This window comes from Struthio camelus, chromosome 9 (assembly GCF_040807025.1).
Source record: "Struthio camelus isolate bStrCam1 chromosome 9, bStrCam1.hap1, whole genome shotgun sequence".
NCBI lineage: Eukaryota > Metazoa > Chordata > Aves > Struthioniformes > Struthionidae > Struthio > Struthio camelus.
Genome location: NC_090950.1, coordinates 31,430,650 through 31,457,227, shown reverse-complemented (window position 1 = coordinate 31,457,227; position 26,578 = coordinate 31,430,650). Strand labels below are relative to the sequence as shown.

Below are 26,578 nucleotides of genomic sequence, written 5' to 3'. Positions count from 1 at the left end.
GGGGGGGGGGGGGGGGAGTAGCACTAGAGACTTTGAACCCCCCAGCCCTTGTAGATGGGATTGCAACCAGTTGATGAGGATGGCTAAGGGTCAGGTATTCCCTGACACCTTGGGGAGAGCAGCTCTCCTACCCAACAGAGCATCGGAGAGTGGTTCCCCTGCCCAAATCTAAGCAGGGTGCACACCATGCAACGCAGCCTTGGCATCTCATGTCACAGGTACCTACAGACTCCATTGCCTCTGTTCTTGGAAGTCAGAATTGCAGCCTTTGCCCTTGTAAGCCTTATGCTCTGTACGTTCCTCCTCTCAAGTCCTTCTGTGCATGCTTTCACCCTCTCCCAAGGAAGGGACTGTCAGCAGGGAGCTGTCTGTGCACTGGCTCCTCTAGTAGGAGGGGGGCTGGGGCTGTGCAGGCATGTTCACTGCCAGGCCCTGGTGCCACTGGGCACCTTGGCTTTTGTTCCGGGCTTTGCTAGGCAAAGCTCGTCCTGCTGTGCCCGGCAAAGGAGGTCTGAGAGGCAGAAATGGGTCGCTCTGGCAGAGTAGCTGCCCGACCCAGGGGAGGAATGGGAGATGGGACGGTGCGGAGGGATGAGTCTCAGGCACTTGAGATGAGATGATGTTATGTGTCGCTATTAAACGTGAACCTTGCACTGCTCCCAAATCTGAGAACAAGTAAAGGTCAAGGTGCTCCTCCTGATTAACAGACACACTGAAGGTTTTACTGACTTAATATCCAAGTGAATAAAATCTCAATTACTTAAAAATCCTGAAAGGAGCTCTTTCAGGCTTATTACACCAAAGTAACACAGACAACTCAGTCTTTGGGCAGAATTTACTTCTCCTTTCCTGCAGAGATGGCAGACCATCCTATGTAAGCACCCACATATTTTGCATTAAAGCCTTTACTGTTGTAAACACTGTTTTAATAACGGAGTTTCTCACCGCTGTCCCCTGTGCCTTCCCAACCGCACAGGCGATAGTGCAGTGCCACCTGGTGAGAGGAGCTGAGGCTCACCGGCCACCAGCAGTCCGGTTCTGCCCTCCAGGGGAGACCCTCTAGGCCCTGCTTCCAGACCCTAACCCATCAGTCACTTACTTATGAATATTCACTTACAGCACAAAAGGTTGAGCTTTTTTTAAGCTAAGCTGTTAACAGTCTTGTTTGAAATGTGATTTTCTTTACAGAATTTTACATGAGACTTTAGAAGTTTAGAGTTTGAAACCAGAGCTCCTTGCTTAATCCCCACATGTGGATTTAGAGCAGTTCTTAAGTTCCCAGCTATAGCAGTAGAGAGAAGATTTAAAGGTTGCTGATCTAGCTCTAAGTTGCAACTGTATCTGTATTGTAATCTGAAAGCTGGTATAATTACGAAAATTTGAATTCTTTTAAACAGATAATTGCATTTTACTTTCTTTGCAAGATGTAAGAGAACTATTGAGTTAAATATAGTCTTGAATTTAGATCACTCCTGTAAATTGAGGAATTTGAAATAATTCCTCAGTTCTCTCTTCCTCTTTTACTTAACAAATATCTCAAGGTGTTCTAGTAGTGGCTAAGATGAGACCGACAGTGGGTTCTTATGTGTGAACATTCTCCAGATAAAATGAATAATGCATTTTAAAAAACAACGCCCAACCAAGGACTACCTCTTCAGTTAAGAATATATATTTGAAATCCTTTTTTTGTTCTTGCCTTCCCCCCCACCACTGTGCTCTAATTGTTGCCACTAGCATTCAGAGAGCATGGCGTGACTACCTGCAGCGGCAGGACCTGCCCCACCATGACCCGCTGGGGAAGCGCAGCCCCTCGCCGCCGTCCCTTTCGTCTGACAAGCTCAGCAGCTCCATCAGCATGAACACCTTCTCTGACAGCAGCACGCCGGTGAGTATGCCACTGGGGCCAGTCCTCCTGTTCCTTCTGCTGCCTGCGCTCCTTTCCAGGACCTCACATAAATGAGCTACTTGGGGAAAGCTATGCTGTTAGGACTAATGATTAAAGAAGGGCTTTTAGGGGAACTGTAGTGTCTCAACTGTAACTGTGTCTTTTAGATACAGTTGAACGTGCAGCTGCGTGTTCATCCGGGGTTAGTGACACACAGGTCTTAGCAAGGTTGGATGATGGACATAGCTGGTGATAGCAGCGTCCTGCATGGGAAAAGGTGGTTCCAGGTGGTGTTTTGTTCGCTTGCAGAAAGTCCACATCTTCAGAGAAGCGTATCTTTGGCTTTTTGTGTTTGTGTTCTCAAAATCAGGTGACAAATTGTGGTAGTGTTCTTACGAATAAATGTGTTTTCTAAGTTTTTTCTATAAGGGAGTTAGAGACGCTGATCTAGGGATTGCAAATTAAATTTGATTTTGGAAGAAATATTGAAGCCGCCTTGCAGACTGGGGTGACTAGTGGCAGGAGACTACGTTTCTCTTTTTAAAATGGCTGTGAACTAGAAATCCAAAAATAGAGCCCCCTTTTGAAAATGCTGTGGGGCTTTGTGACTGTCCGTGGGGTGAGGTTTTTTGGGTCAAAAAAACAACAGATAAATATAGAGCCTATAAATATTGCTTTCAGCTTTGTGATAGAATCTCAGTTTTGAGGAAACTGTAGACCGGAGCGCACAAAGTAATTTGATAGTTTAAAAAAAAAAAAAAATCTGGGCAGTTGAACTTGCCATGTTGTGTGTTGGACTACTCAAATAAATAACAGCAGGATGCATCCCGTTGTTCAACTGGAGCACGTAGGTTGCCTGTGAATAGGTTGTCCGAGTCCTTGCTACAAGCACATATTGGTCACTTCTCTGAGGCAGCGTCCTATGTCGCACAGCAATATTTCGTGGCTTCGGCGTTCACTAAGAAAGTCTAGAAGTCGTTTCTAATGAGGCGCTTAAGGGTGGAAACAATGCCACTTAATGCAAGCATGCTGAAGTCTCCCAGACCTAGCATAACTTTTCTTGTGCTAAGAATGCAGATCTTTGACTTACGAGGACAATTTGACTCTTTTTCCCTGTTGAACGGTATTATCCAGGTAAAAAATGAAGTTAAGTGAACTGTTTCCAGTAGCTATTATTTTTTATGACACTCTAGTTTGGTAGGCTGCATTAGACTTGACAGCTTTTAATAAAATATTAGTGAGAGAGTGCACTTTCTTTATTTTTAGGTGACTTGTGTTCATAGCTGGAGGCCAGCTTTCTTGGGATGATAAACTATAGCAATATTTGTTTATAAACTAACGTCTTATGCATTAAATGAGTTAAGTTCCTTTAATAAGAGGAATAAATACGGAGCTTGTTTTTATGTGCTGCTGGAACTCGTTTGAGTACGGTTGGTAGCTAAGAGTGGCCAGCCGACTGCCTAACCACCACAAGAGGTCCCTCGTACCCTGCACAGGACTAGCGCCTGTAGCAGAAGCTTCACAAGATTTTGCATCAGTAACCTAATTTGGAAAACAATGTGTTTTCAATGATTTCTGTTCTTCGGGCAGAAATTAGCACATCTGGGAATTGTATGTATTTGTGTGGAAAATGAAGCTTGGACACTAGAATTGTTACTTAGTTTGCATTAAGGCATCTCCCGCTCTCCTCACTTCGGCATCGCACATGTGGAGTATACAGGAAGAGGGGAACGTTTTCCTACACTTTTTCAGTGCCCAGCCTGGCAATTACCTTTGAAAAATCAAGAAACGTTTCCATAGGCAGAGGAACATCTATCTGTGTAAGTGCTCTTGATTTTTGCAATACCCAAGGCTGTGAGGGACCCGCATTTTTATCCTGGCAAGGCCTGAGAGGCTGTCCCTGAGTCGCAGAGGAAGACAGAGGAGCAGTGAGGCTGACTGACTGGCTTTTCCAGCGTTGGCTGGTAGCTCAAGAGCGGAGAGGGCACTCAGGTGCTTCCCTCCCAAGCAGTGAAGCACCCTTCCTCCAGGACAGGCCTGGCCCTTTCTCCAGGCACCAGCTTTCCTTGGAAATTGGGTTGTGGTGCCTGGCAGCAGAGCGGGATGCATACCTGCTGAGTGACTATAGCTTTGGGAAACTCTTTTGAGACGACAGCTCTGAATTTTCTAAGAAGCAAAGTGCAGGACGGTCCTTGGCTTTGGTGATGAGGCGTATGCCACCCTGCTTTTTACTAGCCATTTAAAACCAGACCTTCTGTTCAATATGTTTTCTTGTCTGTATCAGAGAGGACTGGGGGGCATCTTGTCTTGGGAAAGTAGGGGGGTGGAGATGGGGGTGAGGCCCAGGAGGTCAGCAGGTGTCCTAAGAGGGCCATTGCTGAAGGCATAAGATCCGGCTGGGAGGCGTTATTGAACCAGGTCCGAGAGCACCTACCACTACAAAGCAAAAAGGCAACAACACTCTCTTGGTGTTGTCTTGTTTCATAGTTGCTTCTGAGGAAATAAAACCTCCTGTGTGGAGCAGGGCTTCACCTTCGCCACGGCAAGGGTTGGCCTGCAGGTGCTCACATGCGCGCACACACACGCACACCGACAGCACGTTTTGCCTCCAGGGCTGAGCCCTCCTTTCCATCACCTGAGTAATCTGTGTTAGTCTGAGGGGGACACAAACCATCTAAGAGAATGGGTAGGGGATAAGTTTCTGTCTGACAAACGTGCAAAGAAGGTGAAAAGGGGATCATGCTAAAGCATGTGCCTTTCTGACAGCAAATCTCCGTTGGTTTTGATTTGGAATTGGCATTGCCAGGTTCTGGGCAGGGCAGGACAAGGCCAAAACAAAATAGGGACAATCAACCTCAGACTGTTGAAATGTGGGCAGGAGAGTAATAGCAATGATCGTCTTAACCAGATGTTCCAGAGCAAGAGACCCAGGAAGTGGGGCAAGCTCATTATAATGTTATTTCTTTTGCATTAGCAGTGTTGCTGCTGCCCTAAAAAATAGGCGTATGGCTAGTCGGTCCGAAAGTATACTATACTGTGCAGTGTCCAGTCTCTGAGGTATGACTGAAATTTGGGCTATTTGGAGGTTTTTCCATTTATTTTCCTAACAGATAGAAAGGAAAGACTATGCCAAAATGCATTAGCATTAAGCAGTGATGCAGATGGGAGAGAGAAATTTATGAAGTACTTTGAGAAACCACTGTCACAATAGAGCCACTTAATTCAGCTGAAATCTAATGCTGGCTTTTTGATTTCCTTTCTCCATGCAAGCCCCCTCGTGCTCTGCTCTGCTGTATCTTATATACTCCTGGAGGCATAAAAGTAGTGAGCTACTTGAATAATGAAAGACAGAAAGGATCTCATGCCCGCAAAATAAATGAGAGCCTGTGGGCTAACAAATGCAGATTACTGCAGCAGAACAGGTATAAGAAATGCATATATCAAATATATAGATATACCCGTACCTGGGACCAACAGTTGTGGTGGTAGAGGATTTTGAAACTCTTAACTGGATGAATAATACCTAAACCCAGGTTTAACCGGGCTGCTGGGGAGCAACAGAGATTGTCGGAGTCTGCAGGTCTGTAACTGGAGAGTGAAGAATGAAGTCTGGCCATTTGTAGTTAAAAGAGATGATGTTGAGTTGGTGTCCACTGTCATTCCAAACCTCCTGTGGCATTTGTAAGGGAAGACAGGGAGTTACTCAGACTGAGAAGTCAGATATTTTAAAAGCATTTTTTCCTTTTGCATTCTTGAAAAATACAACAAAAAATGCAAAAAGGAAGCAGAAAAAGTGATAAAAAACACAGGAAATTGCAAGGCGGTAAAAAGCCTATACAGTCAAAGTCAAAAACACCCAGAATCAAAGGTGTGTTTTTTGTCAGGATAGATTTTGTGCCGTGTGCGAGGAAAAGCATGGCCCCAGCATGAATACTGTCGCTGGGAGGAGTTAGCAGAGATGGCCTGAGCCTTGATAGATTTGATGCAGGAGGGCTGTGCTTTCCCTATATGCAGACACTTACTCATTTGTAATCATTAAAACTTTCTGGATTTATCAGATATGATACTTCTTCTTGTCCCAGCCAGAAAGATAAATACAGAAACACAAAGCAACAACTTTAAAATAATTTCAAAGGAGTGCTGAGAATGGGAGGTAACTAACATAGGAACGGTTCTTGCCGTGTTCGGCAACAGCTGGGATGCTTTCTAATCACCACAACCTTCACGTTTAACAGTTTCATGTGTGTGGGGGTTTTTTTTAAGCTGTTTAGTTTGCATGAGATGGGAATAGCTAGGAAAATGGGATTTTCCTCTGGCCAGTGTGAGGTGCCTGGCTTGTCATCAATCACTTCATCACTGGTTCATTGATGTGTAGTGATGTGAGCCCTCCTTAACTTGCTGAAGATCATGTATCCCTTTTATGTATGTGGCTTCAGAAAGCTGTAGCTTAGCCCTACTGGCTGTGGTTAACCTTGCTGTGGTTCAGAGAGGCAACCTAATTGTGTGCTTCTAAGACTCAGAAGCCTGATAAATCATCAATTATACCTTTGATTTGATGTGGTCAAACTTGTTTTGGATCAGCAAACTGCCTTCATGATTGCAGAAAGCTGTTGCTTGTGAAGTGAAACACCGATCAGAAACTTGTAATATACGAAAGGAACTAGTAGATTAAGGAGAAAAAAAAAAGCAACTGAAAATTTTCCTTATTTCTGCTACTGAAGCCAAATCTTCATAATACCTAAAAGTTCTCATGTGTGAAATGTTGTCTTGGTTTCTGTTGGAGAAGAACAGTGTCTCCTGCATGTAGGACACTGAATCAATTGCAGGTGCTAACAGCAAAACAGCTTTTCCTTCAAGTTACACTTATATGGCTTTTGCCCTTGAAGCCTGAACATCTAATCTCAATAGCACTTCATTGTGATTGTCCGCATGTCCTTTTGTTGGCTGGCTCAGAAGGACCAGATGGCAGACAAGGCCAGAATTAATTTTTTAGACTGCCAACATCTTTTATTCCTTCTTCTGGCATCAGGGCTGGTCAGAATGGCAGCTGAGGAAAACAGATCATTTCAATCAAACCTGTCATAACTGATCACAAGTAACTTGAGCAGTTGTAGGTAGTTGGAAATCAGTTGCTTTGTCACTAAACTTTTAGAGTAAACATATTTATTTACAGATGGAATAGTTCAAGAAACGAAGAGATCAGTGAACCTTTTCTGGGGTTCAGTGACTGAAACAGCAAGATGGATTATTATTGCTCTGGAAAATTAGTTGGGGAGTAATGTATGCATCTCTTGAAAAGTTTTCTGTTTTTCCAGCATACTTTTATGTTAGTAGAGCACACTCCATTTGATCTGGATATTTGTCAGTAAAAATGTTCTCTGAGTTTCACGTTTGATTTACACATTTTACTTTTAAGAGTTAACGTGCATCCTTTTGTCATGACACTGAGACATAACACAAGGCACACGCACGAAAAAAAACCACAATGAAAAGAGACAAAAAGTCTCCCAGCACTTGAAAGTAAGAAACGGGGGAAAAAAGAGTGTACCTAGCATTCAGAAACTTGCAACTAGAAAAATGCAAACTGACCCCAAAGCATCAACACTTACTTGTGCCTGCAACTGGGCAGCAAATGGGGAATATGAATTTCAAAGGCATAGAAGAGTCTCTGATATTTTTCCTTTTAAGGTACCATATACCACTTAAAGACAGATAAATGTCTCTGCCACTGCCTACAACTGCCACTACAACTCTTTTACAACCATTGTAGCGCTGATCAAGGCCAGAATTTCACTTGTTAGTATTTTGAAGATCAACTGAGAGGATGAACATCTGTAAGATTTTATAATGAGGTTTCATCTCATGTTTTAAATAAATTATTTCTTGTTTGAAAAGTCAGGCCAAATTGTCTGCTCTGCACCACTGTTCTTGTGTAGTTTTAGACCCCTCTGATTTTGTCTGCAACTTATACCCATACCGAGTGGTAACATCCCACCTGATACATGAACAGCTCCTCTGTTCATTTAGCTCCCTTCTTTGTCAAAAACTACTCTGGGCAGTCCTAAAAGGACTCTCCCCATCCCAGTCTTAAGATTACATATGTATGTGCACTCACTGAGAGCACTGTTAGCTCCCTATTTTTATAATACACGTATTCTTGCCAGAGTGCCTACAACCTTCTTCTGAGAGTCTGTCAGGTAGATCAAATTATCAGGTAATGAGTCATAGTACAGACAGATAAATCATTCCTGACACTGACTCTCTCAAAGTGTATGTGCTATGATATACAATGTTCTCTTGGGCCTGCCTCCCAGTAGGAAAGTGGTATAATGGGTGGAATGACAGAGATAGAACTTAAGTTGAGTGATGAGATGGGAAACTGAGGTTTTTCTTGTTAGACTCCTGCTTTGTAGCCTGACAAAGAATGGACTTGCTAACCCTGTGTATGCAATACAGGCACTCTCCTAATTGTTTGAAAAGACCTATTGTTGATCACCTATCAGATTATTGTATTAGGAACACACAAGAAGCACAGTCTTTAGTGGCCTATTTTTTTTTCCCTTCTGCAGTCTGTTTTTAATTTAAAAAAGGGAGGGGGTGATAAATAAATAATTTGAAAATAATACTTTGACTTAGAAATACTGGATTTCCTGTTATTGTGTAGAAGGGTGGCAAAACTTGTCTTCCTCTTTGCGATGTGGCTGAGTTTCTGCGCCCCCCCCCCCGCCACCCCAGAAGTAGACAACTTAATCTGTAATTGTGCTTCCAGAGGCTAAGATCTTTATGGAATTGTTATTAAGGAAAAACGATGATGCCAGACAAATCTCACTGGCATGTGGTTGTGGTTATGACATGTTCCAGTGAAGACGACATTGTGCCTCTTTAAACGGTTCAGTTTCAAAGACGTTATCTGCAAAAGCCACAGAAAGCCTGATAATCCTCAACAGGCAAGCAAAAGCTGGAGTGAAACTTACCTGCATCCAGAGTTCTTGTGGCATTGCTGTGGAATCTTAGATTTTATGTAACTTCAACTCGAAGCATTGGCATGGGGATGAAATCAAGTTTTCTGCTCTGGGCAGAAGCGCATCGTTTGAAATTAGACGTCCAGAAAGACGTGTCCCTTCCCCCCCCCCCCCCCCCCATCAGCAGCGGCTCCCATCCCCCAGGGCTTCCAAGGAGGCAGTGGGCAAAGCTCAGCCCGGAGCCCTCTGCACCCTTCGGGATCTGCTCCCGCCCTGCGCGGCTGCCCCCGGGGCCCTTCAGCACCGCGGACAGCGGCGCCCCCCGCGGCTCCGCGCGGTCGCCGCCGCCGGGGCTACGTGAACCGGGCTCGTGGCGTTTCACTGCAGTTGAATGCGGTTCTCTCGCCCTTGTCCGGGCGATAAGAACCGACTCTGTAGAGCGATCAGTTCTTTCTGAAGCGCAGTGCTTGAATTCAGTGCTTTCTGCTAGCAAACGCTCTTATTTTTCTTTGTTTCATAAACAGGTGAAAAGCAATTGCTTTTCCAAATGTGACCATATGGTCATTTTTCTACCTTCTCTCCGCTGGCGGATGTTGCAGAAAGTGACTTCCAAGATCTCCCCTCCCGCCCAAGAGTAGTTGCAAATACAACATTAAACAAAAAAAAATCCACATTAAACACAAGATCCTAATTTATCTCACAAAGATATTATTGATAATAGAAGTAATTTTACTTCAAGATAATTGCAGTGGCCAATACATGATAATCACTAGTGTAATTAGTAAGAATCGCAGGGAAATAGGTGGACAGGAAGCATAATGCTGAATCAAAGAAAATACAGGCAACTGCACAGAGATTTTTGCAATTATTAGTGTTCATAACCAGGTCTCTTATCAGACTGAATTTCATATCTTATAGTTTGGGGAATCTGGGCTACAATAAAAAAAATATTTCCACTTATTAAGAATTTACAGATAGTTTAGTAAGCTTTGGGGGGAGGGTGCAATATTTTGTAAAGTAGACAAATAAAAAGAGAGAGATGCTTGATTTCCTTAGAAAAGTTTTTTAATTTAAAAAATAGTGTGTATATAGCTTTCATAGCTATCACCACTCTTCTGATGCATATATCATTTTCTACATTACAGATTTGAAATACTGAACTTTTTATACTGTTTTACTACTAAATGCCATAACTACTTACTGTGTGCAGAATGTTAAGTGAGTATTTTTTTTAATCATATAATTTACAATGTGCGAGCACTCAGAATGTGTGGGTGGGTATCTCTCCAGAAAATCAACAGTTGAGAACATTTTTTTCATGACTTGCAAACTTCTGTAGATGGAACAAAGAAAAAAGCTAGCCGCACCGTGACCACACGCTGCTAACTGGAAATTAGTTAACTCTTCGATAACAGTTTTTTCCTCTTTAGCTATTGCCAGCTATTTAACAGAAGATATTTTTAAACCCTAAGTCTCATTTGGATGAAATACATTCCTTTGTCTTAGTACTGGTTACCTACAGCGCTGTGGGACTGCAGTGGAGCACTCCACTGCCTGAGAGTTCAGAAATATGGAATTTTCTTTACCCCCCCCCCCCCCAAAAAAAAAAAAAAACAGGCAATGTCATATGTTTTCATATTTAATTTGCTCTACCAGAAGTTTTCACCCTTGTGACTTAGAAAAAAAGTCTTGAATGCTTTCTAGCATCATATATTTATAAATCTTGTCACCTTTAGCTAAAGTGATGTTGGCTTTGTATACTGCAATGCAGTACTATTTAGAAGCAAGAAAGAGGTCTAAGGTAAAAAAAAAAAAAAAAAAGAAAAAAGAAGTCTCTCCACTTACGACAGTTCTAAAACTCCTCTTGACTTAGCGTAGGCAGAGCTTACCTGTGGGGCCTTACATCTGAGGGCCGAATTTGGGCTCTTTTTACATTATAATCAACATCTTTTTTAAAAAAAAATCCTTCTAAAAATTAACATATGTGATTGAAGAGATTCTTTCAGTCCTTGAATCTGTCCTTTTCTTTCTCACACTGATGGAAAATCATGTATCGTGTCTTGCCTAATGCAATTTTAAATGAGGCATTTTCAAACGAAACCTACCTTCAGTCCAAGCACTGCCTTCAGGATTTGAAAGAAAGGACTGGTGATAGTTACACCTCTGTCATGAACTTTCTGGTGGGGCTTTGACTCTGGCTTGTAGGCAGACTGTCTTTTTTTTCCCATGGATTATGTGGATCATATGTGATCATATGTGGTTCATTTCACTCATTCTGGAGGCTGAAAAAAAAAATTCTCTGAGTGTTACAGCCATGAGAGGCTCATGTTTCCTGTCTGAAAGGATTTTGTAACATACCACAGTTAATACAGTGGTATAAAAAGGGGGAAGTGATAGAAGGCAAAAACAGATGCTATCAGAAGTGTTTTTCCTGCCCAAACCCCATGGCAGATGGCACACAAACTGAAGAGTAAGTTTTTCTCTCGTGTCTAGCACTGACTCTGTAAGTTACCCAGTCAAACTGGGATTGTGGTATCCTGCGCTTCTGCGCTGTCTTGTAATGTAGTTACTGCTCTGACGCAGGACCTGTGCCCTGACAGAATGACACAAAACACATAGCTTTTTGTAGTTCTTGCTAGATGCAATCAGTAGTTGTCAGCGTGCCCTGACCTTAGTTTCCCTTGGATGCTTTGGAGCACGACTCTAATACCTAACTGAAGTCAATGCAACTAGGAGGCCGTGCCAATGAAGTCTGGGCTTTGGGACGTTTCTCCAGGCTGATAGAAAGAAACCGCCTTTTCTTCCCCACAGCGCTTCTGCACGGTCCCTGCCTTCCCAAAGAATCACTGCCCTCTGCCTGCCGCATCCTGGCAGAAGCGCCCGGCTCACGTCCTCCCTTCGTGGGAAACTGCCAGTGTTTTCCATCTCAGTTTGAATATAGTGTAGGTATATTAAATCATCCTGCTGCTGCAAGTTCTCTCTCTTGTTTGAAATGACAACCCTCCTCTGATGCTTTTGCCCTAATTTTTTTTTCCCCCTGTAGAGTCTTTTCTGTTATGTTCTTTAGTTCCATCTGCTTCAGCAATGCATACCAATTGCACTCTTATGTCCTGCTTCAAATAAATAGGAAATTGCACTGCAATGCACTAAAAAATCACAATGAGATAATTTGGGCTCCACACATGAGTAACCAAAATAACTGCGACTTTCCAGACAGATTTCATTCCTTGTCTGACATTAAGCACAGGACAATTCTGGTGGAAGGGATGTGATTTAGAAAAATAGTATTCTGCAGAAGAGTAGAACAGGAATAGTATGTGTGATTTTGTAATGAATTGGTAATACTAAGTCTCCTGGCTTTACCCTCATTCAAGCTAAATATTACTTCTCTCAGCGCTCTCTGTGGCTGATTTGTTACCAATAGCAAATATTAAACTATGAACAGGAATTGTTCCAACATGCACCGGTAATCCTGTGTAGCTGTAAATAGACATGGATTAAGGTAGTACATAGTACAAATTGGGACCGTAAAAACAGCCTTTTAACTCTGGCAGTTAGCAGGCAGTATTAGTGTGAGGGTGGCAGTTTACTTAGGTGGAACTTCCGTGAGGTTATATCATTTGTGGTGATCAGCAGAATACTCTCCAGTGCCAAACATAAAGCATGAGTAGATTCATGTCTTGTAAATATTTTTGGCTCAATATTTCTAAGAATCTCGGAAACATTAATTGTGGTAAATGTACTAATGTGCTTAATGACATTTTATGTATTTGCAAATCGAAGCTCTCCAGCAACATACTGACACCTGTGCCAGAAAATTTCATAATTTCGTTCTGGAAAGTCAAACTAAGAATTATTACTATTTCTGATCACCTGGACAGGATTGGTGGCGCGCTCAGGGCAAAATGAATCCAAAACTAAGGAGTTCATGAAATAAGAGCAGGTTTTATGTAATAAGGAGGCAGTAAGATGGAAGAGAAAGGCCTAGCTGGGAAAAGACCAAGCATTAAAATACTTGTATCACCAAAAGCCCAGTTTGCTAGGTTGTCCTTCCTCCCCAGGGTGATACCTATAGCTATGCAGCTATACAGCTGCATTCATCTTGCTCAGGGGATTATTAATATTTGGCTCTAAAACTAGAACAATGTGTATATCTGGAACTTTTGGGCATTTGTAGGTCCCCGCACCCATGAGCATTGCATGCGCTTATGCTGATTTCAGCAGGTTTCCTCAGGTGTAAAACTAGGCACTTTGGTAAAAGTAGTTGCAAAGGTGAAGCGTGTTTGGCACCCACAGGAGCAAAGAGATGATAGCTGAGGGGAAGAGGAATACCTAGTTATTTAAGAAAGAGCAATCCTAACAAGTACTCCTTTGTGTTTATCGGGATACATATAAATGGAAAAGGAGCATTTGTCTGGGGAGTGCTGTCTGTCTTCTGTAAGGCTGGCTTCACAAATCTATGAACAGAGGGGAGAAGGAGTTATCTCTGATAAATGTTTGCTATGTGGTTTCTATATAACATAAAAATGCAAATCTTTGCGTTTGCTCTTGAATAACATAGATGGAAACATAATTAAAGATGAGGAAGACAAATCCAGCATTGGAATGAAAAGAGCTTAATTAGAAATCAAATATTTGATGATTTTGTGAGGAGCATTAATGCTGGTGTGGGCTCTAAGATAACGTTTGGAACTATGTGAACGTGGAAACAAATGTTATTTCCAGTTCCTTTAATTTGCTTCAGATAATTTTAGTTCTAAATGTGAGCAGAGAGTACACAATGCTTCAGGCAGGCCTAATAAGACATCTATCTTTTGAATGTGCATTTTATGTAGAAGTAGTTCTTGTGGTGTGTTTCTGCATATACGTATGCATACATATACATATGTCCGTATGCATAACAATCTAAAGCGACTATGTATGTCTATCGCTGCTGCAAGTAATTTCCTATGGGGCTTCTTAGCACTGTGATGCAAAGGGGCCATCTCAATTCTTTTCTGCTAGCGGTAGCAGAATGCCAATAGATTTCTTTTGCTTTGTGTGTGTATATTGAATGTTGACTATTGATGTGGTTAGTCAATTTGATACATTTCAGTTGACTAGCAGCAAAATCAATTTGGAAATTGTCTCGGCTGATGACAAAAAGGCTAACAAGACTCTTCTGAACTACACTTCTGTGGGAACGTTCGAGGGGACAAGCTGCTTGGCATGAGTAAAAAAATTCCATTGCATCTGGAATAGGGGTTGTGTTTGGTGTGATGTTTCACAAGACTGCCATATGTTTAGTATTGATGAATAGGTCTTAAAAATAGTGGGTTTAGTTTTTCAATAGAGCAGAGCTTCCTCAGATGCTCCACTTCAGAAAATTAGGCTTCTGTTTCCAAATACAAAGAATAGAGAAAAAATGTATTAGCAGTGTCTGATTTATCACCCTGGTGTGGAAATTGAATGCTCCCCGTTCAATAAGTGATTAAAAAGAAAAAAACTTCTAAAGGTTAGTCCAGCAGGTGAGATCACAACAAGAATTAGATCACTATAGAAAGTTCTTGGGTGGTTTATCTGCAGCCCTGTGGCAACACCTTGAAAATCCAGGATTTCCCGTGTTGAGAAACGTCGCCCCCAAAATGAGATTGCAATGTTTTATGGGATGTTTTATACAACAACTGTTCTGTTACTCCTTGATGCCATTCTTCCTGCATGGAACTGAGCTGGAGCCGGGAGGGAGGCTGTTTTTTCCTGCCAGCCCTGGCCTTGTGTTGCTCCATGGTTACTTGCTAACAGATGCACGTCCGATCAGGAACTGGCGCGGCCGGGGTAGCACACCACGGGCACCCACAAGCGTTGTACACTCTCTGACTGGTAAATCCTGATGGTGATATTTGCAACGTATTTGGGGAGGGATTCCTCTACAGTGGGAAATGGTCGGATTTTTTGACTTTAGGCCTGAGAAGACCAGGTATTTCTCTGCAGTTTAGGGTGTGCAGCTAGAATAGCCTAAGATATCTAGGGTTACTAGTGAGACTGTCTGACAGCCCAGCTTTGCACTTGGGGATAGTGGCAACTTTGAGACCTGGGCCCTGGCTCCTTGGACGTGCGGAGGAAGAGCAGGCCCCAGCAAACCCAAAATGCAGAGACCTGCCCCTCTCATTTCCATGCGTAGGGACAGTGTGCCAGAGGACAGGGTGTAGATAGGCACATTTGCAGAGACAAATATTCTTGTAATATTTGAAATAAATATTCTCATAATAATAAGCACACTTTTTAAATGGGGAAGAGGGGGAAAACCAAAACCTGTGCAGAGGTTCTCCGCGGTTTGTTCTGACCCGCCAGTGACGTGCGTGCAACAAGTCTGCTTATCCCTACCTCACCCTTGGCCGCAACTGCACTGCTTTTCTCGTGTTCTGCGTTTTCCCAGGACAGGTTCTGTTATGGTATTTCTACAGTGATCGGTACAGATTACACTGGCAAAGATTAGATTTCAGAATTTGTTTTTCTTTGCAGCAACCACTGTTGCTGTTTAATTTTTCCATGTCTCAGTTGCATGGGAAGAGTGCGTGGTGAATGTCTTCAGCTCTAGATTATCGGAGACCAGCAAATTTCCAACCCCAGATTTTCCCTGGGATGATGAACTCCTCACTGAAATTAATTATATTCTGGCATTACCAAAAAAGGGAGGAAAATGCAGGAAATTTAGGAAACAGACAGTACAGTCATGATCAGCAGGACCAGAAAGATCTAGATATGTAAAAACATATAGAAAAGAAACTTATTAATATGAAGGGAGAAGCCTACTCAAATAGCCAGAGCCGGATACGTCACATTAAGTTAGTGGCTCTGTCACCACTACAGTGTGGCAGCATCACTTTAAAAGCACCTATTGCAGAGGAACCTCGTATCTTTCCAAATATATTCCAGTTATATCCTCCTAAAGTGGAGAGAATTGGTTTTTCTTCACAAAATAAGTTTTTAGATGAAATATACTAGAAAAGTATCTTTTTATTTGAATAAATGCTAATAAATTCAGCTACTTCTCCCACTACTACACATTCAAGCAACCAAATAGCAGAGACTGCTCTGGTCTTCAGGAGATTTTAAATCTATTTCAATAAATACATTTTTCGAGCCAGCTTGACTGCTTATGCATGTGAAATAACTTCCTCGGGTCAGCTAAAGTTCATTAGTAAGACGTATATGGCATTTTAGGGGGGAGAGCGTGCTGAACAGTTCTGCCAGAGGAATATATTTAAGGAAAAAAGCCTTTATTTTCTTAGGCAATTTCTCTGAAAGTAGTGAATTATTTCACATCAAGGCGGGGGGGAAAAAAGCCATTATAGTTTTAGCAAAGAGACAAAACTGGAGCGGCAGAGAGGTGCCTCATTGTTGCTCATGCAATTTTCACATCTGCTTTACGCATCACAGAGGAAAGCCCAGGCCACAAGGGCACTGCTCTTTTAAGAGAAAGATTTGGCCGCTCTACTTGCTGTCTAACAGCTTATGGTGCTTCCAGTAGCACTTCAGCAAATTGTTGCTGTGTTAAATCCATAGCAAACAGTACAGAACAAACAATGCATAGAGCAACAGCACGATAAAGCTGATGGAATCGGTTGTCCTCGTACAACATAACTAAACACAAATTGGCTTTGCATGAACAGCATTTTGGAGGCTCTGTGAGTACTTTTTCAAAAGGTCTTCATTTTGACTTTAAGATGATACATGAACTTTCTGTACAGGAATTATCAAACCTTAGTCATAACTTGAATTCGTTAACTGTAAATTACTATTTGGTTGGTTGACCTCTTAATTTTATCTATCCGTTTTATCTTCGGTCAAATTCCAGGAACAAATTACATTATAAAATGAGCTTGATCCAGACTGTCACTTTTTCTGTTAAAAAAGATCATACATTATTTCTCTCTGCTCCCGATGTGGGGGAGAGAATCATTTCAAAAATGAGTTCTTGCACAACTAGGTGCAAATAATAATAGTTTTGTGAGCAGGTCCTTCCCTGAGGTAATAATCTCTTACTAAGATTGAGTGGGTACAATTTTCTGATGTATTCGGTCATTATTTTGCTTGAAAAGTGATGCTGTGGATATTGGATGTGAAGTTATTTCCTAGGTTCATTAAAAATTGTCATGGATACACCGTCACTGATGACACAGAGGTCATTGGTTTAAATAGCATAAATTTAAACACGCTTGTGCCATGCCCTGTACATCATGTGCAATGTCCACTACATGGGTATAGAAAAACCCCTTGCAAACCTCTTATTCCTCTTATTCTGTTCAGGATTTGTGTTAGTCACGGCGTTAGGAGACCTGGCCTGCTGAGTCCAGGGGCCTCCAAAGCTTTCCCCAAAGCCCCGCGTCTCCCAGCTCACCCTTGGTCCGGGGTAGCCGTTGGCCACAAGAAGATGCGGGGTCTCCTGCCCTGCTGTCCAATGCTGGGGACTTGCCCCAGGACACCCTGGTGCACGGGACGCCCCTTTAGAGCTTCTGCGGCTCCATAGGAGTCACAGCAGAGCTGGAGCAGTTCCCAGCCCCAACTTCTTCCCGCTTTCCGGTGCTAGCAAGCTAAAAAGCCTCACTGACTCGAGCCAGTTGAGCCTCGGGGAGATTTCTTCTCGGCATTGCTGTGACAGCATGCTGGATATTCCCTGGTGTGCTCACTGCCCCCAGCCTGCCCTGTCCGATGTCTTCTCAATGCTAAGCTTCCTATGACATGGAGCTAGACACACTTTTAATTTAACCTTCCAGCAGTGGCAAGGTGAATTTGGTACCTCTAATCCATTTTTAGGCTGGGGTTACAGGAAGCCTTCTAATTTCCTCTTGGAAATGGATCATGCAAATAAACTGAATAATTCTTGAAGTTTGCTCTGGAGTTCTTTGGTATCCAAAGCAGTATGGTTAGAAATAGAGTGATTTTTTTTTTTTCCTGTTCTGAATTATGGAATTTTCTGAAGCAGAAGGCAAAAAATTAATGGAATTTTCAGTCTTGAAATAATGAGAAGAAATTAATTCCATATAACTGCAGAAATATTGTTCCTAATGGTCTCATTTGTAAGCTCATATGTGTCTTTCTAGTCATGGATTCTCCTAGCTCTAGATTTAACATAATTAATGTTATGGCCTTGCATTAAGAGGATTTCTTTAAAAATATGGATCAGGTGGCATGAGATGGCAGCCGTTAGTATTACACTGTCCAGAGACAGCAGCCTTATTTGCTATTTATGAATTCTGAGTCATTTTAGGCTACTTTTTTAATAGGCTCCTGGGGCTTTGGGGGGGGGGGGGGGGGGTTAGTTGTATTGTTGTAACTGTTCCAGGACTTCAGTAAAAAAGATCAATGCAGGACATAAAGAGCAAGCATTTCTCTTTTCCTTTGTAGCTGAAATCTTTTGGAGTGTATCTTATTAACTTTTATTCTACTGGACAGAGATTTGTGTAATATATTTATTCAGGACTTCATATTTCCTCCAGACCTTGTCTCTGATACCAATATTTTTTAGCAAGGCCACCCTGCTTTATCAAAGGCTTTTGAGAGATCTAAGGATAGCAGTGGACCTTTATTTTTTTCATTCTGTGTATTGCGAATTATTTCCAAAACTTGTCTGGCTGTATCACTTCGTTGTCTACTGCATGTGAAACCTATTTGATCGATGCACAGAACTGAGGAAAGATATTTTTCCCTGGGTAAAAGTCTTTGAAAATATTCTGAAAAACAGTGGGGTGGGCCACTCCGAATAATATGATTTCATACGGCTGTGAGGCTCCTTTCACTATTCAGTTCTGTCTAAAATATCACTGAACTAGAAAGGGGCTTGTGGTTTGTTTCCCCCTCCCCCGCCATTTCCAGGGATATCTGATGTTCTTTCTCAACTTGATCTGTTCTTGAGATTTCTTTGTGTTGCCACTAGTTGTTTTTGACCGTTTTCTTCTTACGCTTCTTCTATAAGCAGACCTAGAAACAGATGTTTACTGACTGTGGAGTGGAAGCAGCTCATACTAGGGACAAAAAAGAAAATCCCTCCTTTTCCACGTATGTGCCTCTTTCCAAGATGACTGCCACCCATCTCCCTACTGCTCCTCCAGTGCCTCTAGGGATACCAGCCGTTATGAACCTTCGCCGCTTGGTATCCCACTGTCGTCCTACCCATGCCTGCAGTCTTAACAGTAGGTTTTGAAGGGTTTCCCATTGCTTTGTCTTGCCTCATGCTCTTCTATACGGTAACATTTTATTCACCCTTGCCAGGCTACCTACAACCATGCTCAGAGCGACGGCACTGAACTCTTTTGTTTCATTTTCCTTGCTGAGGAGCTGGTCCGCGGCCAGAGCTTTGCCAATGCACCCCACCCAACGGCTGTTTAAATCTTTTACAAAGCCTTTGCTCGCTGGTGACTTCTGATATTTTCAACTTTATTCTGCCAATTTGGGATGGATTTCTCCTTTTTAACGTCTTACCCTTTCGCTTTCGTCCCGTCCCACGCATTCCCTTTGCGGAGGATCTCAGTAAACCATCACCCAGGCTGCTGAGTTAGCCCAAGAGAGCCGTCCAGCCCAGCACGCCTTCTGACCTCCACGAAACAGAAAGCATGACTACCTGCTTGCGCAAGAGCTGGCACTTGGGGCATGCCTGAATTTGTCTAATTGTCCCTTTTTAGGCAAATCATGCAAGTACATATTTTTCCTTCTGTTCGACCAGGGCAATTGCTGGGGGGAGCAAAACTGATGGGGTCCATGCAGTTAACATCAGGAGATACATGAGTACAAGGTATAAAAAGAGCCATAGTTGAGCTGTAGCTTATTGCTGTAATATAATATATTTGACACTTTACCGCTGTGGCTAATAATGCATTCCTCACATCTTGTGCAACAGCCATGTTACTTCATTATTTTAAAATTTAGAAGCTTTTGTTTTTCGAACTAAAACCCATGTTTCCAATTCCTCATTATGGTGCTGGTTTAATTGCATTACTCCTCTCATTGTGAGATTGAATATGGCCATTCAGCTAGAAAAATGCTGCTAGAATAATGTAAATGGTCGAGCCTTGGTTCTTCCAAGGTATTTAAAATTCTATTGCTGTTCCCATAAGCTACAGACAGTGGGTTATTTTTCACGGACAGACAGTACATCCTTCTCTTGGGGGTTTTATGGACAGACTGTATAAAATGATAACACAACGAATGGGGCACCTGCCATATTCTATCAGCTGCTTAAATCGGCTGTTTCAGACAGAAATTCAATACAGCAGAATATATTTCAAATAGATTTTCAGGAACAAGGTGTAACGAGGAATTTCGAGAGCATTCTTGATACATTTGCACTGAGATAGCTTTAAGGACATTTATGTTGATTCAATAAAGATGTCGTTAAGATGCTTTCAAAACTATCTTCAAAATAATAGAATGACTTTGGTACTGAGAGGAACTAAGAATATTATATTATTATGTTTGATTATGATAGTATCCAGAAGCCTTAGATATTTCACGGGAGTCTGTTCGATAAAATATTACTGTTTGAGTGAGGGGAAAAAAAAGGAGTGCCTCGTTCTAGAGACCATTTTGAGAATGGAAAGGAAGAGAATGTTTTGCATGCAGGAATAATATCCTTCCTGGTAATTTTATTTTTATGTAAAATAAGTGCAATGGTGGAATATAAATAGATTAGTATGTCATATTACCTTACATGCGAGCCACATGGCATTTCTGTACGGTGCGGTGCTATTTACTCTAACCTGCAAGAAGCTGCCGCTGCACGCATTCATGGTAATTCAGCAACCCAGCGTACCTGTCAGTTATATCACCTCTTGCGTCATCTATTTCGTTTTGCAAATTTGGAAGGAAAAACTGGAGACTATATCGTGAAGCCACAATTCAGAAACAGACTTCCTGCCTCTCAAAGGAAATGGAAAAGCAACACGGAGGGGCTATGAACCTTGGAGAATTAGGCAGCTTTAGTCTGGAGCTATACTTGCTGGCATGCAAAGTTGTAAAAATTATGACCGTGTCTTCTTTACTGAAGTCTGGCAAAAAATGATGTAGTCGGTATCATTGATGTGACTTACTGCCATAACCCACTTGGTACCCTTTTTAATGTTTCTCTTCCTGATGGTAAGATATTTTCTAGATTTTATTCTGAGAACTTTTTCAATTTTAGATCAATCACTGGTGGAGCAGTTACATTTGCTGCTGGTCTGTGGCTCTGGACATTTGTCTGCCCTTTCCCATTTTTGAGCTTTCTGAATCTTTGCAAATAAAACTTGATTGAGACATGCATCTTTTCTGATCTAGCATGATAAGAATCAGTGAGGCTCAGAAGGGCTTAGATTTTTGCATGTACAGATCACTTTCTGTTTGTAAGGGTGCCCACTTTCTCCATTTCTGCCCAGAATGTTCAATCCTGATATACTCAGCTCTTAATATCTGCAGTAACTCCTTCATTCTGCCCTAATGAAGCAGATCCTCTGGTGACCCCTAACGCTACGAGAGGGATTTTTTGTGCAATAATTGTGACCTTTCTTTGAAGAGAGACTCTTGCTCCCTCCCGCAGAAGGCATGCTGAGAGCACCAATCTCCCGCCAATGAGAGCTTGAATCATCATGTCATGAGATTTTCCAAAACGCAACCTGATGCAGTAGACATATCCCAAAGTTTCTTAACTCACCTCCCAGAAGGAGGTTTAATGATCCAGAAAATTAAGAATATTCACATTTTGTCAATGAAGAGATACTTTAATTTTAAATGTTCATACTTCATTTCCCTCATAGCCTTTAGCATCAGCATAGACTTTTCTTCCTGAATATCTGGTATAGATGTCCTTCCAACTGTCCTTGTCTTTGTGAGTGTATTTCTTCTATGGCCCCTGTTTTAGATCTGATTCTCTCTTGAACAGAAATGTGTTGTATCATACATTAGAGGACATGTACAATGGAAAAACTGCAATTCTGTGTAATCATGCTAAAGAAATGAGATGCTGTTACTGACTCCCTCTCGCTGTGAGAAAGGAATGCCAACCCCACTGGTTTTCAATGAATATATTTGCCAGCATCACTGAAGGGCATTATTTGGCCTTCTACAATATCGCTGTCTTTCGTCTTAAGCCTTTGTGGCACTGTTTCTCTTGCTTAACTGAATGGCTGATACTGACTGTGGGAAAGGTCCTGAGAATTTGTGGAATCACCTTCTGAAGCCCTGGAGAATCCTGCCCTCTAAATCCTTCATCGTTACGTCAAAACGAGCATAAGCCTATATTAAGAGAGAGGTGAGTTTGCAGAAAGCACTCGCTTAGAGCATGCCAGAACGAATCACATCGGGGCAGGCTTCATTCAGCCTGTATATCTTGGTTTATGCTCAAGTTCTGACTCTTAGAGAGGGATATTTTAAAATTATTTTGTGCAAGTCTACAGTCCACGTATGACTGAGTTAAAAGCAGTTATTTTTATCATAATGTCATGTTTTTCTTCCTTTCTCCCCTTAATTAGAACTAAAAGGCAACTTGTTGACTGCTTCTAAGAATAAGTTTAATAGTACAGCTGTCATTTTATTCTGTATAAGGTGCGTTTTTAGCATGTTTTCTAGTCACTGAGCAGAAAAACCAGTGGGGATAACCTGTGTTTCTAATTCTCCCAGTGCTTTTGCTGCAGTGCTGTTGACCGGGTATTATGGATTGGATTACTGTCTAAAAGCAAACACTTCTAGAGCGCTGGCTCTTGTGCTCCTTTTGTGTGTGTTAAACACAGGCTGTCAGATACCGCCTGCAGTCCCAAATGCAGGCATTTGGTTTTTAACCTGAACGTCTACTAAGAAGCTGCGAAGAATGTCTCGGTGTATTGCTTGGAACTGGTCGTATTTCCTTGGTTAAATAACTTCTTATTCCTGAGATAAGTTTTATTTTATTGGATTTAAAGAATTTTTGAGAATTAACCTTGATGGGAAAAGTAGTTGTATTTTAATAGAAGTATTTATACCTGAGAAGTAATTAATGATTGTATGAGCGGGAAGCTTTCTTGTTCCATGTAACTTGGATGAAGATGTGCAAACACAAACTTTTTTTTTTTTTTTTTTTGCATTTTCTTCCTCACTTCTGTAGAAAATTGACAGATGGAAAGGATTAGATAAACATGTACATGTTTAAAGAAAGAAAATGTGCTTTGGATTAGACTTCCTGGTTTCTGTGCCTGAAGGGGGCTCAACCTTTTTGCTGAAATAAGCTCCAAACAAAAGCAGCATGCATCACGTTCCCAGACAGTGATGAAGTGAAAAAGAATAGCATGCTTCTCTTATTTACCTTATTTTAATGCTGGCTTTCCTCTCCACTCTTACAAACATCATATCCGTATCGCTATTGGACCTGAAGGTTATTACAGAGTGGAAGACACATATAATATGGTGGTACCTTTTATGGGCTATTTTAATAGATGAGGGTGGCAAATCGCACCACGCAATCTGTGCATCTTACTCATCTTACTTCCCACCTGGCTTACTGCCGCCAAAGAGCGGTGTCACTGCCAAGCGATACTATGCGTCAGCGTTTTTCCTTTCTGCAGTGATGAGACTTACCAAGGTTTCCAGCCGCTCCGGGCGAGCGCTTGCAGAATCCTGCGTAGGGGTTGCCATAGAAATGAATGAAGGCCAACACCCTCCCGTCCCCCCCTCCTCCGGCAACGCTCACGCGCCAGGGAGAGAAATGCGCAGCCCTTTCCGGCTGTGCCTTTGCTACAGCAGATAACGCACGTCGAGGGGAGGGGGGGGCCCCACGTTCTGTTCCTCTGGGAATGGCCATGCCGCTGTTTTTGCGGAGTCGTTACCGAACGCGGTATGTCAGCAGGAATAGCGGAGGTGGGAAGTGCAGGGTGGGCCATGGCGCTTCCATGTGAAACGTTGGATCACGAGCTTTAACGCTTAACCCTCCGGAGCACCCTCTCGTGTCAGCAGCATGTCTGCGCACGCTGTGCGGCTTGCCGAAGGTAGAAGAGGGTTTCACAGGCGTCTCCGAGTCTATTTACAGCCGATGGTGGCAGGTGGGCATTACTCTAATGCATGTTGCTTCCCTAGCCCTCTAGTTCAGCAGAGCCACTAAGTGGCTTAGGTTTAAGCATAAGTGGAAAGATGGGAATACTCTTTCTTCTGTGTTACCTTAATTTCAAAACCGTCCTTGAGTCCCGCCTGGGTCCGAATGCAGGGCTCGGCTCGGTGTCCAACTGCTCTTCCCAGCTCGGCCGATGATCTGATCCTAACTTAGTCCCATCTATTTTACTTCTCTATTTTATTTTACATCTTGCTGCAGCCATGCGGGCTGCAGCCATTTCTTCTTCACTGCCCAAGATCTGGAAGAAGACTGGAAATAAGGTATTTAAAGTCTAATGCTGCGAGATAGCGTAATGCCAGGTTAAAAGTTAGATTGAAGAGATGTAGCCGTGAAAACCTAGGGTTAATTCAGCAGATTCAGTGCTGGGGGGAAAAATAAGATGCTGTTTTACAACTTACTCCAATCATTGAAAGACGTACATTGCAGATAATCAGTGATGGGGTGGAACTGAATGTGTAGACAGTAGTGAACACGATTACGTTTTTCAGCCTCTCTTCAGTGATTTCTTAATGGTTTAAAACCCCAAAATGTGATAGATGCAGAAAACTGCCTAGACGTTTAAGTGAAAGGCAGAATAGGGAGTGGCTTTTCTGAAACAGCTGGAAGTAGCTGGAAAAGCTGGAAGTAGCTGGAAAAGAGCGAAACAGTTTGTTTGCAATAGCAGGGTTCCTCGGCTTACCACATTTTGAAGAACTTGTCTATTTGGAAATAATGTAAAGAGTTTATGTTTCATAATTTTTCTTTATTGCTGAAATATTTTATGCAAATATTCAGGGTAGGACGATGTTGCCAGATGGAAATACAATAGTTGCGGAATTCTTCCTGGCACTTTTGACAGACTATATAATACTGAATGGCTTTATGCTGATGCTTTGCACTGGCATTCATATTTTATAGCTACTTTGAAATGCAAATTAAAAAGGTTTCAAAACTGAAGACCTTGCCCTGTAAGAAATATAGTAGTATGCAAAGAAGCCTTAGCTCCGTTAGTTCCAAAGCGTTGTCACGGCTAGTGTGTAAGAGGATGATCTTCACGGTGTGAAATGCGAGCCGGAAATCTGAAAAGGCCACCTGTCTTGCAGGGGACTTTCAGCCGTGCTGGGCAAGTGGCATCAAAATCTATTGAGCTTTTGAAGCAAGTCTCTTCTTTCCAATGGGGCTGATGAAATATTAAGGCTCCATGAGTCTGTGTAAGTACGGTATAATTAATATGTCAGGTAGTTAATAATGCCCTGGCTATGAAACTGCCTTCATGGGCACACGGGGCCTGTTTGCAACGATCCAGCTTATGGTATGGGGGTCTCAGATACCAGCTAACCTTTGAAATAATGTTGCGGTTGCAAATATCAAGATATCAAAGAGCTAATTTCCTACCAGTTGTGTGTCAAGCGAGTTACTGCTAAGGTAAAGTTTTATTGGTAGTCACAGACAGAAATAGTGACCACGGGAAAGCTAGAAGGCATCAACCCTTCACCCGCTCACAGCTCAGTCCCTTTTTCCGCACCTCTCCATTCTCCTTCTCTATTCATAAAATACTAATTTATCCATGCATTTGGGGAGATCTCTTTAAGAGTTATTTACACCCTAACATAAAAACTTTTCAAGTTAGCAGGAGTTTATGCAGTGAGTTCCCATGTAAGCTAATGGTGCTTGGTCCTGCCCAGCTCTCAGGTTCCCGTTTGCCAGCGCAGCTAAGGGACTTCTGGCCTCTCCGCTAGCCGCTGTATCCTGGCCCTCTGCTGCAGCGCTGGCACCCATTCTGGCATGGCAATAAGCCTAAATACTTGATGTTTATTCGGCGTAATGCAAAAAAGTGGAAATCTACACATAGCATCCACCATAGCAAAGCGAGGTTTAAAGTGTGCTAAAGACGATCCAAGGCTTGGGAGTTTTCTGACTGGTGTTTAGCCATTGCAATGAATTGCAATTCATAATCTGCTATTATAGTGCCAAATCATAGCTGAATTGTCAGTTTAATTTATAAAGCAAGTATTTCCCTGATGGGTAAAAGGTATTTTACATGCTGGAAATATTAATGTTCACTGTAGGCATGATTTTAGAATCAGCATACACTGTTTTAGTATAGTGTAGTCAATTCATTTACTATCAAAGAGCATGAAAAATTAAGAGCTGACAGAAAGGAACATATGTAAAACTGAAGGGAGCCATCTAATATTCACCTGTATTGCAGCACAGATTTTCCATATACCTCTTTAAAAGCATTTTGTTGAAGCTGAAATGACAAAATCCATGGGCCATAAGTAGAATTTGTACGAACGGTTTTGAAGTAGAAACTTGATGTGTCAGAAAATATATTTCTTAAGTATCTACTCCAATGTTGTATTAACAGTCTTAACAGCAAAAAAGGTGGGGTCTCATTTAAGCTGGTTCATTGAAAATAAAAAAAAAAAAAAAAATTATGGAGGGCAATCAGTGAATTCTCCGCCAAACTGAAGAGGAGGGGAGGAAAGGAAAGGAAGCTGTTTTAGAGGCTCAGTAGTGGTCCGGTTCTCGTGGAGCACTCGCAGCATCTCTACTTGTGGAGTCAGTAGTGGTCCTTTTCTACACTCAGAGTCTTCGGACAGAGCTGGAGTTCCCATTAATTCCTTAATAGCCCAGAGTGCAATGGAAGAAAGGGACTCA

General features: G+C 42.2%; 1 protein-coding gene across 1 annotated transcript in view; it reads left to right on the top strand.

Moving 5' to 3' along the window:
* Positions 1-26,578, top strand: part of SCHIP1 (schwannomin interacting protein 1) — a 212,224-nt gene that overhangs the window by 53,833 nt on the left and 131,813 nt on the right. Inside the window, exon 4 of the mRNA XM_068953837.1 lies at positions 1,735-1,885. Coding sequence (XP_068809938.1) covers positions 1,735-1,885 — 151 coding nt within the window. The remainder of the gene's footprint in view (positions 1-1,734; positions 1,886-26,578) is intronic.